Source organism: Aotus nancymaae, unplaced genomic scaffold (genome assembly GCF_030222135.1).
Source record: "Aotus nancymaae isolate 86718 unplaced genomic scaffold, 86718_ANA_hifiasm-v0.15.2.pri h1tg000029l, whole genome shotgun sequence".
Classification (NCBI taxonomy): Eukaryota; Metazoa; Chordata; class Mammalia; order Primates; family Aotidae; genus Aotus; species Aotus nancymaae.
The window spans coordinates 37,984,642-38,002,232 of NW_026988442.1; the positions used below are offsets into that span (position 1 = coordinate 37,984,642).

Sequence of the window (17,591 nt, forward strand, 5' to 3'; positions counted from 1 at the left end):
ACAGGAGCTGAGACTTCTTTCCAGATCTGCCGCCTTTCCTGCACTCTGCTCTGCCCAGACACGTTAGATGGAGACAGGCCCCGGTGCGCACAGCCACGCCCAGCCTGCTGCCTGGCAGGTGCCCGGTCCTTAGGTGTGGAACTCGTGGGTCTGTCTGCACCAAGAGCCCATCTCCTCCTCCCACCCTGCAAAGCCCACTTGAAAAACACCACTGGCAGCCCCGAGTTGGGGGTCAGCCCTGGCAGGCTCGGTCCTCACACTGACTTGCGACATGGGGACTGCTATTTCATTTTTCACATGGAAAGATTCAGGTCAGCCAGGTGCAGTAGCTCATGCTTATAATCCCGGTACTTTGGGAGGCTGAGGCAGGTGGATCACCAGGTCAGGAGTCAGTTCGAGACCAGATGGCTAATATGAATATGGTGAAACCCCATCTCTACTATAAATTAGCCAGGCATGGTGATGTGCACTTGTAGTCTCATCTCCTTGGGAGGCTGAGGCAGGTGAATTGCTTGAACCTGGGAGGCAGAGGTTGCAGTAAGCTGAGATTGTGTCACTACACTCCAGCCTGGGCGACAGAGCAAGACTCCATCTCCAAAAAAAAAAAGAAAAGAAAAAAATTCAGGTCTAGGGAGGAGGTGGGCCCCTGGGGGTAGAGCTGCCACTCTGCCCCTCACCCTCTCACAGCCCAGCGTCCAAAGCTCAGCACCCTACAGGCCTGAATAAACACAGCTGGCGATACAGGAATCAAAGCAAATAGGACTCCTCTCTTTTTCCCCCTTTTTGCCAACTCCCCATTAACAGAAAAACCTTTTAAGCGCCCATCTGGAAACCTGGCTTTTTCCCCTCCCTAAGCAAACTGAGATGGCCAAGAGGAATGTGCCGCAGAGTGGAGGCTGGGCAGAGGACCCCGCACTCTGGATCCTGCTCACGTGCTAAAGAACGAACACAGGCAGATCAGAAGTGCCCAGCCCAGCCCAGTGGTCCCTACAGTGAGGTGGTCTGTGGCCAACAGTGGCTCCTTTCAGGAGCTGGGCCACAGAAGGCCGCGGCTGCCCACTGGTCACACCTTCCCATAATAGCTCACTGAGGTTATCCATCTATCTACGGTCTGTCCCCAGACGTCCAGGTTCTTGGAACAGTTTATACTTTCAGCCTGGGTCCTCCACTTCTTATGGAATGGAGGAAAAAGGTGACCCCACCTGGAGAAGGGCACACTTGTGAATAAATACATCACTGGCTTTACAAACTCAGCCCGCTCTGACCATCACTGCTCAAATTTGCCCAGCTGTCCATGTGGCCTCAACAAACATTTACTGAGGCCCTGCCATGGATCAGGCACTTTGGGGACTCAAAGATGAAGTGACATGGGCAACTCCCAGGCTGGCAGGAGATAAGGCAAGTGTAGCAGTAATCAGCAAACAGGACTGTGTGTGGGCGTGCAGGTGGAAGCTCTCTGGCCCAGGAGGGGAGGCGTCTCTGGCCGGGGAACTGCCTGCGGGGAGATCGTGGAGTGTCTTTGACCTTTGGAGGAGTCTGATAGGCAGGGGTCCCTGGGTGGGGAGGGAGGTTGGGGAGAGCTGAGGGGAGGAGGACAGAGAGAAGGGGAAAAGAGGCCAAGGCTCGCAGGGAGAGAGGTTGGAAGTGAGGCAAGATGGGCTAACGTCTCTGGAAACAACGGTCTGTTCTGTGTGCACTTTTTAATTTCTGAAAAATACTGCTGAGAATCCCATTACTGGATATATACCCAAAGGATTATCATCATTCTTCCATAAAGACACATGCACATGTATATTTATTGCGGCACTGTTCACAATAGCAAAGACTTGGAACCAACCCAAATGCCCATCAGCGATAGACTGAAGAAAATGTGGCACATATACACCATGGAACACTATGTAGCCATAAAAAGGATGAGTTCATGTCCTTTGCAGGGACATGGATGAAGCTGGAAACCATCATTCTCTGCAAACTAACACAAGAACAGAAAACTAAACACCGCATGTTCTCACTCATAAGTGGGAGTTGAACACTGAGAACACATGGACATGGAGGGGAACATCACACACCGGGGTCTGTTGTTGGGTGGAGGGCTTTGGGAGGGTTATCATTAGGAGAAATACCTAATGTAAATGACGGGTTGATGGGTGCAGCAAACCACCATGGCACATGTATACCTATGTAACAAACTTGCATGTTCTGTATATGTATCTCAGAACTTAAAGTCTAATAATAAAAAACAAATAAAAATACTGCTGAGGACATATGAATATCCTCCTCTTGAATTTACACATTCTTCTCTTTACCTCTGGGCAGGGAGGAGTTGGGTGCTTCATTCTCCAGCACTCAAGGTGAGCCTAGCATATGACAGGACCCCATCCATAGCTGTTCAATGAATGGGGGCAGCCTCAGAACGAACACAGGCAGATCAGATGCTGAAGAGAGGCTTCAGGAGGCAGGTGCTCACCGATGGTGGTTGCCCACATCCTCAGGGCTTCGGGAGTGAGATTTGCCCTGTACCTTCCCTTGTATCTGCACCTCCGGAGCGCAGTAGGCTGTGCCTACCAGCTCTCCCCTCTAACGAGCCACGGCTCTCACGGCTTCTCAGGGAGTCCATTTCCCCTCTTCTCTGGAAGCCTCCACCTCATCTCCAGGAGGTAGGGAACTGCCACCCTCTTCGGCAAGGATACGGAGCTGGTGTTTGGCCCGGATGCCCTTGCATGTTTGGAGGTAACGAAGCCTAGGGCTGGCTTTCGACGCTGATGGAAGCTTGAGGGCAGGGGATGTGCTGAGGACCAGGAGAATGAACTGCTGCTTTCCAGCGGCTGAGTACCCAGCCTGCTGCCACTCCTGTACTGCACATGAGAGAGGGTAATGGTGTTTTGTTTTGTTGAATCTTGCTCTGCCGCCCAGGCTGGAGTGCAGTGGCACGATCTCAGCTCATTACAACTTCCCCCTCGCAGGTTCAAGCGATTCTCATGCCTCAGCTCTCTGAGTAGCTGGAACTACATGTGTGCGCCACCACACCTGGCTAATTTCTGTGTTTTTAGTAGAGATGGGGTTTCGCCATGTTGGCCAGGCTGGTCTTGAACTCCTGATCTCAGGTGATCCACCCACCTTGGCCTCCCAAAGTGCTGGGATTACGGGAGTGAGCCACCGCACCCGGCCCTAAGAGAAGGCAACTGGGAGTCCATTTTGCACTTGGAGAATTCAGGGTCTGGTAAAGGGACCTTATGGCAAACGTTAAGACTCCAGACACCACGACAGGAGTGATGGGGCGACAGAACGGGAGCTGGGAAGGGTGCTGAGGGGCAGCCCAGCCCTGGCACGGACAGGGCAGGGGTCTGAGAGGCCTGCAGGGCACTGCAGAGTAACTGGCAGACAGGGTGAGAAAGGGCATGTCAGGGATGGGTGGGCAGACAGTGCCTGATGCTGGCAATACCCGTGACCTGCCAGGTCCAGCCGTGGATCCTTTCACTGTATCGGAGCATGGGGCTTCTGGGGACCAAAGTCTGGAAAATGGGCTGGGAAGTCGGACAGGGAAAGCCCTTGGAGGTGGTCTGGTCACCTGGGTGAGCGAGGAGCCAGTCATCACACCACGGGCATCAGAGCAAGCATGGGTGCCTAGAGGCCTGCAAACAGTGCCAGCCTCCAGGCCCTGTGCACCGAGGCGGCCTTTAATCTTGCACTCGCTCTCTAGGAAATGATGGGGCAGTATTCTGTGTTGAGAGAGGAAAAACACTTCCTCCCAGAAGCATGACAGGCAGAAAGCAGAGAAGGGCCAGGACTGGCTGAGGGCGGGGAGCTGGGCCTCTGGGGTGGACACACCCTTGGGTCACACTGTGAGGGTAGCTTGGTCAGCCAGTCCCACCACTACAATGACCACAGCTGTGCTGGGCTCATACCAGTGAACCGAGGCTCTGGATTCTGAGAGTCTAAGGATTCTGTGAAGATCTTAGACTTGGGCTCAGAGCAAGGATGCGTGAAATTGTCCACATTCAGATTGGCCAGTGTGGCAACCAGATCGGAGCCAAGGTAAGTAACGTTTGGTTATAATCCTAGCTTTGCCACAGTCCATAGAGGCAGCCAACCAAGAGAATACCCTAAGTTAGCAGGGAGCACAGTGAGTCTAGGAGATTTCATGCACTTGCTAAGTATCAGACAATGCCTTTAGGCTTTACAATTATTCTTTAAAATTTTTTTTTCACACAGGAAAAGAAGGAAACAATCTTTAATTAAAGAGATACAAGACACATTAAGAGCTTAGAGTGTTGATTAATTTTGTCCATAGATACATATGTACAATACATGCCAACCATTATATAATATGTTTATCATCTTTTTTTTGAGACAGGGTCTCACTCTGTTGCCCAGACTGGAGTGCAGTGGCACAGTCACAGCTCACTATAGCCTCAACCTCCTGGGCTCAAGCTATTCTCCTGCCTCAGCCTCCTGAGTAGCTGGCATTACAGGTGTGCACCACTATGCCTGGCTAATTTTTTTATTTTTTTGAGAGATGGGGATCTCACTTTGTTGCCCAGGCTGGTCTTGAACTCATGGGCTCACGTGATCCTCCACCTCAGCCTTCCAAAGTACTGGGATCATCTTTTTTTCCTTTTCGTTTTTTTTTTTTTTTGGAGACAGACTTTTGCTCTTGTTGCCCAGGCTGGAGTGCAATAGCATGATCTCGGTTTGCCACAACCTCTGCCTCCTGGGTTCAAGTGATTCTCCTGCCTCAGTCTCCTGAGTAGCTGGGATTACAGGCATGCATCACCACACCTGGCTAATTTTATATTTTTAGTAGAGGCAGGATTTCACCATGTTGGTCAGGCTGGTCTAGAACTCCTGACCTCAGGTGATTTGCCCAGCTTGGACTCCCAAAGTGCTGGGATTATAGGTGTGAGCCACAGCGCCCAGCCCACTTTTATCATCTTAACAATGAACTTTATATATCTAAAAATAGTAATTTATTTTTAGATATAAAAACAGCTTTTTGAAGTTTGTTGAGGAACTTTCTATGCCCTGTCACTAAGGTGTCTTTTCCCTCCCTTCTCATGTTTATTATAAAGCTTAAAAAAATCAATTACTGGCCATGCACAATGGCTCACGCCTGTAATCCCAGCACTTTGGGAGGCTGAGGCAGGCGGGTCATGAGGTCAGGAGTTCAAGACCAGCCTGGCCAACATGGTGAAATCCTGTCTCTACTAAAAATACACAAATTAGCCTAGTGTGGTGGTGGGTGCCTATAATCCCAGCTACTTGGGAAGCTGAGGCAGAATTGCTTGAACCTGGGAGGCGAAGGCTGCAGTGAGCTGAGGTTGTGCCACTGCACTTCAGCCTAGGTGATAAGAGCAAGACTCTGTCTCAAAAACAAAACAAAACAAAACAAAAAAACAAAGAAAAAATCCACCAATTACTGTTTTATTAGTATGCAATTGAAAATTTAAGAGGTAGACCCAAAATAAAGTTTTCGTGTACAGTAGCAGAATTAATCAAAATATACCCTCTGGACTATAAATATTTTTTTCTCTCCCTTACCTTCCCTGCTTAAGATTTTCTATGAAGTACCTAACTCAATAGGCCAACCCCAAGAACACAGGTGCCCGAACCCACGATCTCCAATCTTGATTTTAAGATGACCAATTGCACTGTGCAAAATTTATCGTGTTCTCTTTGCTATTGTGAAGTTACTTTTACTAGTATGAGTTGCATTAAAAGTAAGGTTTTAAAACACCTACATTCATCATCCATCAATGACACTTGGGTTGTTTCTGCCTTTTGGCTACTGTGAGTAATGCTGCTAGGAAGCAGCTAAGGCTTTTAAACGCAGGTGTTTTAAACCTGGGGCAAAGAACATTACTGCTTGAAAAGAAGTCACCATTCCTCCATGCCTCGGGGTAAGACATTCATAACTAATACACAGAGAAGTGGCAGGCATGAGCCCTGTTGCTCTGAAGCTGGAAGATAATACGGAGAGGGGCCCTCGGGAGAAGGTGGCTGGCTTTAGATAGGGTCTCAGCTCTCACTCTAGAATCGCATTGTCTAGTATTGAGAGTCCTGGCCAACTCATAATTTGGAGCCATAAGAACTTTAAGACACATTTAATTTGGTGTATCTTAGAATTTGAATTTTATTTTTCTTCCACTCCCTGAACAGTGCTGGCAGTTTACCATGAATTAGTGCCTTGTTACTAAAACCTTGGCCTATGATTGGGGATTTTAGCATATGTGAATACATTTTCATTGCATTTTAATATGTGCTTTTCAGGGTGATCAAAAGGAGTAATCCCAGTAACTGTTTGCCTATTAAGAGCCTGGCACATATCTATGTTAATAAGTACTGTGTATGTGACTGGAAGGGCAGTGTGTTTCAAACAGTTACTAGAGGACAACTATGTGTAATTTTGAATTGTGTGTATACCTGGTCATAAAAAATGCACATTACTGGCCTGGTGTGGTGGCTCACACCTGTAATCCCAGCACTTTGGGAGGCTGAGGTGGGTGGATCACCTGAGGTCAGGAGTTCAAGACCAGCCTGGCCAACATGGCAAAACCCCATCTCTACTAAAAATGCAAAAAGTAGCTAGGCATGGTGGCGAATGACTACTTGGGAGGTAATCCCAGCTACTTGGGAGGCTGAGGCAGGGGAATTGTTTGAACTCAGGAGGTGGAGGTTGCAGTGAGCCGAGATCATGCCACTGCACTCCAGCCTGGGCTACAAGAGTAAAACTCTGTCTCAAAAAAACCCCAAAGAACAGACATGGTGGCTCATGCCTGTAATCCCAGCACTTTTGAAAGGCTGAGGTGGGCAGATCATGTGGTCAAGAGATCGAGACCATCCTGGCCAACATGGTGAAACCCCATCTCTACTAAAAATATAAAAATTAGCTGGACATGGTAGCCCACACCTGTAGTTCCAGCTACTCGGGAGGCCGAGGTTACAGTGAGCTGAGATTGCATCACTGCACTCCTGCCTAGTGACAGAGTGAGACTCCGTCTCAAAAAAAAAAAAAAAAAAGCCATTACTTAAAATCATGCATAGAGGTCCAAGTTATGGGTTGTTTGGAAAAGTTCATGAAAAGAAATCCCCAAAGTGAAATATTATTGTGAAATCAGACAAAAATTCATCTTATTTTCCTTTAATGGAATCTACACTTTACTAGCTTGGAGCATTATAAAGAGAAATTAGAGACACATTGACGTTAAATTCTAAAACAGTTTTAATGTATATAATGGTCTCAATTTAATAGGAGCAAAATCCAATTTAGTATTTGGTGACATTTTATTTAAGTTCAGGTAGGGGGAAAACGCAGCCTTCATATTACTTCATACTGCTTAGTAGAGGCAAAAAGTAAATGATGTCATGGTTATTTATGAAAAGGCCCAAAAAGAATGTCTTGGGGAGGGTCAGGCAACCCCAGGGAAACAGGCCTAGGAGTGCTAACTTTCTCTCTGGCTAACACAGCCTTTTTTGGGGTCCCTTTACTGTGACCTTCCTCCTGCTTTCAGTTCTGGGAGATGATTGGTGAGGAGCATGGGATTGACTCGGCTGGGAGTGACCGCGGGGCCTCGGCCTTGCAGCTGGAGAGAATCAGCGTGTACTACAACGAAGCCTACGGTAGGCCTGGGGAGCTCTGGGAGCAGTGATCTGGCAACTGGGAACACAGACAAAGGATGGGCAGAGGCCCAGGAGACAGAATGTCAATGTAGTGATGTCCAGGCTCAGGGAGGCGGCAGGCAGGGCAGCAGGATCCCCAGAGTGGTGGGTCCCCAGCCCCTGGTCAAGAGGCAGGACTGGGGAAGAAGCTGCCGGATGGGGCACACACCTTAACACAAGCAGGTGAAGTACTCACTTTCCTCTGTGGTTTCACAAATGAAAACAGAATCATTTCCAGTATGAAAGAAGAGAATCTCTCACTGGCACTATCACAGAGCAACGACAGTGTTTCTTGGGTAATTCTATAGATTTGTGAGATTGCTGTTGGGGTCAGAAATATGATGTTAGATACTCAAATCTCAACCTACCAAGGGCCCCTTTCTAGAATATCCATGATTTTTTTGGACCAGTATGGCAAGGTCTATTCTGATAAAACATAACTTTTAGAAAAACAAGCATGCTGACTTTTTCCTATTTTTCTACACAGGTAGGAAATATGTGCCCCGAGCAGTCTTGGTGGACCTAGAACCTGGGATGATGGACAGCATTCGATCTAGCAAATTAGGAGCCCTCTTTCAACCCAACAGTTTTGTCCATGGTAGGTTTTTCCAGAAGGTTCCACCAGGAGGAGAGGCGGATGCCTTAATGGTGCCCTTCTCTTTTCACCTTGCTGGTTACTCTTTTTTGCCACAGGTAACTTTGGGGCTGGCAACAACTGGGCCAAAGGCCATTACACAGAGGGAGCCGAGCTGATCGAGAACGTTCTGGAGGTGGTGAGGCACGAGAGCGAGAGCTGTGACTGCCTGCAGGGCTTCCAGATCGTCCACTCCCTGGGCGGGGGCACAGGCTCTGGGATGGGCACTCTGCTCATGAACAAGATCAGAGAGGACTACCCGGACCGGATCATGAATTCCTTCAGTGTCATGCCTTCCCCCAAGGTGTCAGACACAGTGGTGGAGCCCTACAACGCGGTCTTGTCTATCCACCAGCTGATTGAGAATGCAGATGCCTGTTTCTGTATTGACAATGAGGCCCTCTACGACATCTGCTTCCGTACCCTGAAGCTGACGACACCCACCTACGGGGATCTCAACCACCTGGTGTCCTTGACCATGAGCGGCATAACCACCTCCCTCCGGTTCCCGGGTCAGCTCAACGCAGACCTACGCAAGCTGGCAGTGAACATGGTCCCCTTCCCCCGCCTGCACTTCTTTATGCCCGGCTTTGCCCCGCTCACAGCCCAGGGCAGCCAGCAGTACCGGGCCCTCTCCGTGGCCGAGCTCACCCAGCAGATGTTCGACGCCCGCAACACCATGGCTGCCTGTGACCCCCGCCGTGGCCGCTACCTAACAGTGGCCTGCATCTTCCGGGGCAAGATGTCCACCAAGGAAGTGGACCAGCAGCTGCTCTCCGTGCAGACCAGGAACAGCGGCTGTTTTGTGGAGTGGATTCCCAACAATGTCAAGGTGGCTGTTTGCGACATCCCGCCCCAGGGGCTGAGCATGGCCGCCACCTTCATTGGCAACAACACGGCCATCCAAGAGATCTTTAATAGGGTCTCTGAGCATTTCTCAGCCATGTTCAAAAGGAAAGCTTTTGTGCACTGGTACACCAGTGAAGGGATGGACATAAACGAGTTTGGGGAAGCTGAAAGTAACATCCATGATTTGGTATCTGAGTACCAACAATTTCAAGATGCCAAAGCAGTTCTAGAGGAAAATGAAGAGGTCACGGAGGAGGCAGAAATGGAGCCAGAAGATAACGGACATTAACCGTGAGAGAAGCTGTGCCACGGAGCCGCTTACAGAACAGTTTCCCGTTAGATTAGTGTTTCTCCTGCAGCACTCCAAAACCCATTCTGCACTGCAGCACAGTGAATGATATGCACTCATCATTAGCTTCAACACAGGGACTGCGGGAGATGGGGTGGGGAGCAGCTGATAGGCGTTAGGGTCTTTGCTGACATTTACTAACTTTGACGAGTTTGACATTAAATGCATACTTATTAACTTAAAAATATAGTGAAGTGTAAAGTGCTCCCTTTGTTTCAAAGTGTTCACTGGCTATTTATGATATGCCTTGTGCCAGGCATCCAGACTACACGTGTGGATCTGCAGGAGCCACCGCAGCTGGTGTTAACTTTTTAAACTCGAGCAGCACTGATAAGCACCCTGGAATCCTCACTTGGTATCCGAGGGCTACTAAGACTCTTCCCTTAGGTTCTCTCCTCTGAGCAAACACTGCCTGGCATCCTGCCTTCCTGTGCCTGCCAGCCTTCACAAGAGCCAGGTGCCTGACTAGTACATGGGGAGCTACAGAGCCAAGGTCAATGTGAGTCAACATCCACTAGAAATAATCCATGCTGTGTGGACCTGTGCACACAACCTGCTAACTGGAAAAGAGGAAAAAAGAAAAGTCACAGTCCTCCCTAGAAAAACACCTGGTCTAAACATGAAAAACAAAAGACAAGCAAAACTAATCTGCAGCCCTCTGATCTTCATTTCTGAAGAGCTAGCTTTGAACATGTGTGTTTATATATTTTAAATTTCTTATTAGTGTTAGATCCCAGGAACTCATTAATAATCATCCTTGGTTTTCCTTTTAAAGGCTCTTTTGAAGTGCTCTTTTCACTTTCATTCAGTAATCACCCCCCAAAAAGCTCCACAGCCTCTTTGAGAAAGGGCACACCATCTGATCTGCAACCATTCAAATGCAGGAATGAAGCAGCAGTGGCTGCAGTGTCCTTCTGTTACGGAGGACACCGTCTCATTAAGGAACTTTTACAGTTCAAATTAATTTACAGAAATTGCCATAAATGTTTGCATGACACAGCTTTAACCACGACATGATTTTAATCTGCTCACATTACAACAGGACCAGATACACAAGAGCGCAATCAAATCAACCATAACTTCTTAATTACAATTTACCTATTTCTGACGGGCAGCACTGCCATCTCTTCCAGCACCATCAGGGTTTTAATGGCCCTCTAGAATTACCACTGAGATACACTATTTGATCCATGGATAACTGGTAATAGGAAAATGCTCCGACCCTCACTGCAGTACATATTTACTTGCAGGCAACTGGGTTTTCATCTCTTGATTTGCTTTTGTAATCAGCAATAATAAAATAGCAGGTGAATGGATGACAGTTGCTCATTCTGAGAAACTTCACTCTTCTCACGTATGCATCATGAGGAAATAACTAAAGTACATATCAAGTGAAAAATACCTTGCCATTGGGATCACCAACAAGTTTTCTATTTACAAACTTCAAAAAACACAAAACCACCATCATGTTTTCAACACTTTCTACATGTGGTTCAAGAAGCACTAGATTTAGTAAGAAGCTGCACCACTGCACCTATATACTTAGTGAGAAGTTAGTAACTTCCTGAGATGCTGAAGACCTGCATCCTGCGATTATACAAGGATTTACACATGCTTCCTCTGGTGCTTTACTTCCCAAACCTAAGGAGGCAATGAAGTAGATGTAAGGAGAGAGGTATTTAAACCTTTTAAACAACTTGTGATTTACATTACTGTAAAGATTTGTTTGCTCAATAGCAATCATTAAAGTATAAAATAATTTGGCAAAATTGCTTTATTTCAGACTAAATCAATTCCTTTTCTTGAAGCCTAACCACCCAGACTGAGTAGTTAAAAATATTTAGAAATGCATCTCACCATCCTACTCTTTTGTATGGTAGAAATAGATTTAAAAACACAAAACACAAACTAGAAACCTAGAGAAATTTGTCCCTTCTGATTTTGAAGAGCTTATTCCTTCAGCAGTATGGTTGCTACGGCGACATTGGTTTCTCAGAGACTGAGACAGCAGAATCAGAATCTTAGAGCTTATCCGATTCCTTCACTTCACACACAAGGACTACGTGAACTAAGAGACTGACTCCCTCAAACATCACCCAACTAGTTAGTGGGATACCCACAAGCTGGTCTGATTGAGGTCACCTCATCATTGGGAACAGTTGCCCCGCCAGCTACCCAGCAGCACTGGAGGCAGGAAGTTTATTTCATTATACTACTGGTTCAGGATTTTTTTTTTTTAATCACAGAGAAAGAGTCCCTCACAAACTCTGCCTGATGGTAAACTTGTCTTTTACTCAGTTACTTCACTCCTTTCCATATCAGAAACCCTGTCCCTAAGTCTCACCTCTTAAGCACCCCATCTGCCTCCTTAATAAATGACATATCTCTAATTACTTGACTGGAAATAATTTAGCCCATTTATTAGTTACTTTATTCATCCTGTATCAAAAAGGCCCTACAGACCTGTGATTCATTTATTCCTATTCCCTGTAATGGAGGATGCTTCCTAGTACCTTAGTCTTGGGGACCACAGCACTGAACTGAGGTGTCCTAACTTGCAAATAGCAGGCTGACAGCTCCGAGCAAAGGACTCCAGGGGCTCCTAACATGCTGTTGTCCAGAGGCACTCTTTCCCACTCAATCGGCTGGGCCTCCTGCTCACTCTGTGCTAAAAATTCAATAAAAACCTACAGGTCAAGTATTGGGACAATAAGTCATTCCCAGAAGCTGGGACAAAGACTTTCTTTTCAGCTTGACCTCAGCATTGCTGATAGTGGCCCTGATGAATCCTTGTGAGCTTAAGTACCATAGTGAGAACGGGTCCTAGAATGGTGTTTCAAAATTTCCAGTTCAAATTTATTTCTCCATTCTCCAAATACAGTTAAAATCAGGCAATTAACTTTGCAATGGTATTTTACCTGGCCAACTGTTCCCAAGTTTCAAAGAAAGATAAAAACTGTAACTTGCAACAATTCTTCATCCCTAAATAATCAATGAATGAAATCACTATGAAAATACCACGAAATTGCGTTGTGATCATCATGCACCAGATCTGCAGTCAAAAACTTTAGACTGTAATTTTAGTTTGGCCATCAACTCAGCAAGCAAGTTATTAAATAGCTTTGCCTCATTTCCCATGAGAAATGTTACAAGAATATAAAGATACATTTACAAAACAATGTGAAAAGCACTTTGTGCTTAAAGTAATTGTTTTTATCTATAGGTTTTAAGTGAATACAAAAAACGTGAGTACAATTTAGTATTTCTTCTTCTAATAAGCACTTTTAGTATGGAATAATTATTTTCATTTAGGTTACTGATGACCAATTCATTATTCTGACAACAATTCAAAAATAAGGGACTACAAAGTCTCAATGACAGCAGATAATTTTGATCACCAATTAATGTCATGAAACAACTATTTTGAGACATTTTCAAAATGCTTTCTGCATCCCTTTGGTCACTAAATATTAAATCTGGCTTCCCGTGCTTTTAAGAAACTCTGGTTCACATGGCCACAATCATGCAGCTGTGCAGACAGTTCCTCTAAAGAGAATAAAAGTCTGACAGAAACTAAAAATCAAGAGTAACAGTGAACCATACTTCAATTTATTGACATTGTCAATTTATGAACAAGACAAGATTTTTTTTTCCATGAAATAAGATCCTTTTCAATCTGCCGTAACATGTGGCCACACATCTTCACCTTGGAAATACGGCATATCAAGCTTTAGTCAGGGTCTAGGAAGAAAAAGAAAACGCAACAGTTGCCGGCTAGTTCTCGGGTGTTTTCTTAAAAATTCAACATGAATATAAGAAATAACTTCCTTATAGTGAACGGTATAACTGTGGCTATAATTCACATTGCCTTGGCTTGGATGTAAAAAGGTGCCAGTTCAAGTACACAGGCTTAGTCAAAGGTGCCAGTTCAAGTACACAGGCTTAGTCAAGCAGGCATTTCTCGGCTGAGTAAAAGTAAACACTCTCCCAGTAATAAAGAAACTACTTTGCCTTTAAAAGACACTCACATCTCCTGTGCTAATGAGGTGAGGTTCCCAACTCCGAAGGACATAACAGAGAGGGGCTAATGATTTGTTTAAGGGGATCAGACACTACTTCCCCACCCCTAGGACACCGCAAAATCTCGGCGTTTGATGCAGAGTCTAGTGGCTGCTGCAGAGCGGTGTGAGGCTAAATGATCTTCTGTTAGTTTATCGTTAAAACAAAACAACCCAACATAAAACCAGGTCTCATTACTCAGAATTATGAGATTAGACAGCCCATAGAAAAAGGGCTAAATTCAAAACACTCCATCTCCAGACTTGTAATAAAATATTTACTAATTCAAAATGAAAATAAAAAGTGCTTAGGGGAGACAGTTCCAATAAGTAAAATTGCTCATAACCACAAGCTGCCAAAGGATTAATATTTCTCACATTTCCGTGCTATTGTGAGTCTGAAGCTTTTTAAAAGCAAAACAAGAAAATTAAATCTGGAAAACATCTCTGACAATTTGCTTTGCCTACCTTTGAAATAACAATGTCAAGAAAGTACTTTAGAGATAAAACCACGTTTATAATTTGGAACGCAAAAGTCTACACCTAGCAACTGTACAGAACTTTTTATTTCATGAGAATGTAACTTTACATCACCAACATCTTTGAAAAAGTAAAATGAACCAAACCCTCTAAAAGCATAATAAATTTAGCAAAACAGTATTCACTGCAGGGTCTTGCAGATTTTATTGCTTGGTACAACAGCAGGACCCTTCCCTGTACTTGTAGTTACTATGTTCAGGAAGTAGTGATTTGTGAAAATATTAGATGTGGGGGAAATAAAAATGTAAAGAACTGTAATTTTTCATGCTCTTGAACTGTTATGTTAACTCCAATAGCAATTATAAAAGTGGGGAGTTCATCCTCCAAATTATTTGATTTGTGCAGACAAATGAAACAGGTTTAATTAAAATAACATGGCTCTCTACCTAAGCATTGCTAAATGAACTGAAAATCAATGTACCAATTACTCCTGCTTGTTAGGGCCTGAAAAGACTTTCTTTTTATTAGGCCAAAGGACTTCTATAACCTGTATGCTCTAAATTATATTATCCCAATAACTAACTTCCAAATACACTGACTAAAAAATGAACAGAACCCAAAACTAAAATTATTTTGATCTTTATGGTGTTCCAAAAACTTCGGATGCAACTGTTCTAAATCAATCAGTAACTTACAGATTATTCCTTCTTTACTTTCACAATTTTTACATTGCTGCCAGCAGTCTTCTCAGCATTTGCTTTGAATTCTGTCTTCAGCGCATCTCTCACTGCTTTTGCACAGATCTGGGAATATCGGATGTAGCTGGGAGAAAATGAAGGTATACAGTTAATTATCAATATTCCAGCCAGACAGCTGTTATGTGCTTTCGCTTTTCTTCCTGTACTTTTTATTTTGGTTTGGTTGTACCTTAGTGTACAACTGGATTTAAAAATATGACTAACGCCAGAATCTATACAAAGAAAAATAACACTAGAAAAAAGTGTACCGAAGTATTAACTGGTGTTTGGATGCATGATCTTTGATTTTTCTTCTTTGTACTGTTTTCTCTTTAGAGTATATTAATTCAAATTAAAAGCTGCATAAATGTTTTTAAAAATCCCACAGCACAGAAAAAAAATAGACCAAAATGTTAACAGAGACTATAACATGATCAATCAATTCTCTCTCTCCTTAAAACTTTAATTACATTATTCTTGAAAGGTGAGGTATACATAATTAAGAGAAAAAACTATTTTGAATTAAAACAGTTCTTCCTGTACTAAATTATTTAAAGGTTTTCTTGAGAATACTGAATTCTGCATCACAAATCTGCCACTGAAAATACTTCCTAATCAAGATTTCTAAATTAAACTGAAAAGTGCTTAGAGAACATCATCAATGCTAGCAAAATCGTAAAACCTGCTTCCTGTTTGGTAGATGGACTCCCATCAACAACGTAGTTTCCAAAAGATGTCAGATCACCTTTCACACTTATGAAAAACAGGAAGCGGGGAGGGGTGCTGTCTATTTTCTCATGTTTTAGAATTTATTTTGGGGACTCAGAGGTATGAGTTCCAATGCCTGCGTCCATTCTTACTAACTGGGTGACCTTCAGGCTGGTCAACCTTTTCAGCACCTTTATTCACCTGAAAAAACAATAGAATAAAAGGATAATACCTGTCCTGACAGCTGGGAGGAGGAAAAACAAAGTGTGAAAAGGTACAGATCACAGGAAAGTTGGCTAATAAATGGCATCTGCTACTGGGACTATCATCCAGTAGTAGATCATCCACCTTCCAGTTCTACAAGATTGCTTGCTTGACCTCAGCAAACCGGGAAGCTTAGTTGTAGAGCGGTCACATATACCCACAAAATGGAAAGTGCAACACCATCTAGTCAACGAACAAGGTGTGTCACCTGGAACACGCACGGTACTTCTGCTCATTCAGGTGCATGGGTCAGATGTGACACCTACAACAATGGTTTTCGGTTCCACTATGAGACACCATGTCCTCAAGTGGGTTCCATATTTGATCTTCCCAGGAACCAACTCTCATCTTTGTGAGGAGCTCTCTACAGTTTACCAACGACTGTCACCCCTTTTACACATAAGTAAACCTGAGATTGACAGGACTTAAAAGTTTAAAAATATGTGTAACGTTGTAAAAGACTCTACCGCGATGCTGGATTAAAGATCAAAGCTGCCAACAGCGGTAACGTGGAAAAAAATCTCCTGTTTCCCGAGGTGGCTGTGACTGTACTACTTTGACCATCTGGCTCCAGCACCATTCTGGAAGAAAAGAGCTGGCCTCTCTCTCGAGAAAGCTCCCATTCGCAAGGTGTCCACGGGCACTCTGGGTGTTGGGCCGCCCCGACGGGAGGCGACGCAGGACACAGGCGCACTCCCACGCGAGGCCGAGGCCGCGCCCTCCAGAACGCTTTGCCCATAGCGACGCCATCTTGGCGGCGGCACCCGAGGCTCGACCAGTCCCGGTCACGCGTGGGGCAGCTGCTCCCGGCCGTGTCCTGCATGACCTCTGGGCACTTGGATGCGTGCGGGCCGGGCTCGCGGCGCCCTTCCCTCTGGAGGCCTGGGCCTACCTTAGTCCAGCCTGTCGCCAGTAGGCCACCATGCTGTCGAGAAAACGGAACGCGTCGGGTCGAATCGCAAAGACGCCGGCAATGTCGGCTCAGCCGGGCGGTTCAGCCGCAGGAAGTTCAGACCACAGAAGCGGAAGGGGCGGGGCGTGCGGGCCTGCCAATCACCGCCTCCTGCCCCGCCCCTCCCTTGCGCACGGCCCCTGTTGCCCTGCCGCGGAAGCCCCCTGGCGCCGGTAGCCAATGGGCACGCGAGGCTTGGACCGCGGGTGCCAATCCCCGGGCGGGCCGGCCGACTGCGTCCACCTATTGGCTCCGCGAGCGCCCGAGGCGTGTGTTTCCCGGGCTTCCGTATTACCCCGACGCGGGCGGCCGGGGCAAGGGGGCTGGGGGGCCGTGGAGCCGCGTGCTTTCGGGAGGCGAGGACGCGAGGCGGCGCGGGGACGGCCGCCCCGAGGGCCTGGCTTTGCACCCGCTTCAGGGAAACGGCGCCGGCTTTTTGAAAATCTGTGGACAGATAAGCGTGTCCTGAGAGCTGAGATTCAGAAAAACGCTTAGGCACCCTTTTTCCCAGAGTGACGCTAAACACTGGAATCCAAGTGGAGGACCCCCCTTGGCGTTTTCTGTTCTAGGACGTGCTTCCAATGTGCGACAAGACGGAGGGTCAGGCAACAGTTGCCACTGTTGCCCGGGATGGATGGGAAGAAAAACGTGAGGAAAACTCACTGGACGCACAGGGGAGCTGCCACGCGACAGGGAAAATGCTCATCTGAGTGCCTGTGATTTAGAGAATCAAACTCGGCCGGGCGCGGTGGCTCACGCCTGTAATCCCAGCACTTTGGGAGGCCGAGGTGGGTGGATCACGAGGTCAAGAGATGGAGACCATCCTGGTCAACATGGTGAAATACAAAAAATTAGCTGGGCATGGTGGCGCGTGCCTGTAATCCCAGCTACTCAGGAGGCTGAG

The 17,591-nt window shown here is 46.1% G+C and overlaps 2 protein-coding genes across 2 annotated transcripts; one reads left to right on the plus strand and one right to left on the minus strand.

Moving 5' to 3' along the window:
- Positions 1-3,764: 3,764 nt before the first annotated feature.
- On the plus strand, positions 3,765-10,804 carry TUBB1 (tubulin beta 1 class VI). Its single transcript, XM_012467552.3, has 4 exons — positions 3,765-4,035; positions 7,509-7,617; positions 8,144-8,254; positions 8,350-10,804. Exons 1-4 carry the CDS (start codon positions 3,979-3,981, stop codon positions 9,426-9,428), a joined length of 1,356 nt encoding a protein of 451 aa, XP_012322975.1. The 5' UTR covers positions 3,765-3,978; the 3' UTR covers positions 9,429-10,804.
- Positions 10,805-13,068: 2,264 nt separating this feature from the next.
- ATP5F1E (ATP synthase F1 subunit epsilon) lies at positions 13,069-16,764 on the minus strand. The gene is made up of 3 exons (XM_012467553.3): positions 16,628-16,764; positions 14,722-14,848; positions 13,069-13,229 (listed from the first exon to the last, which is right to left on the minus strand). The coding sequence occupies exons 1-2, from the start codon at positions 16,657-16,659 to the stop codon at positions 14,725-14,727; spliced, it is 156 nt and encodes a 51-aa protein (XP_012322976.1). The 5' UTR covers positions 16,660-16,764; the 3' UTR covers positions 13,069-13,229; positions 14,722-14,724.
- Between the last annotated feature and the right edge of the window lie 827 nt (positions 16,765-17,591).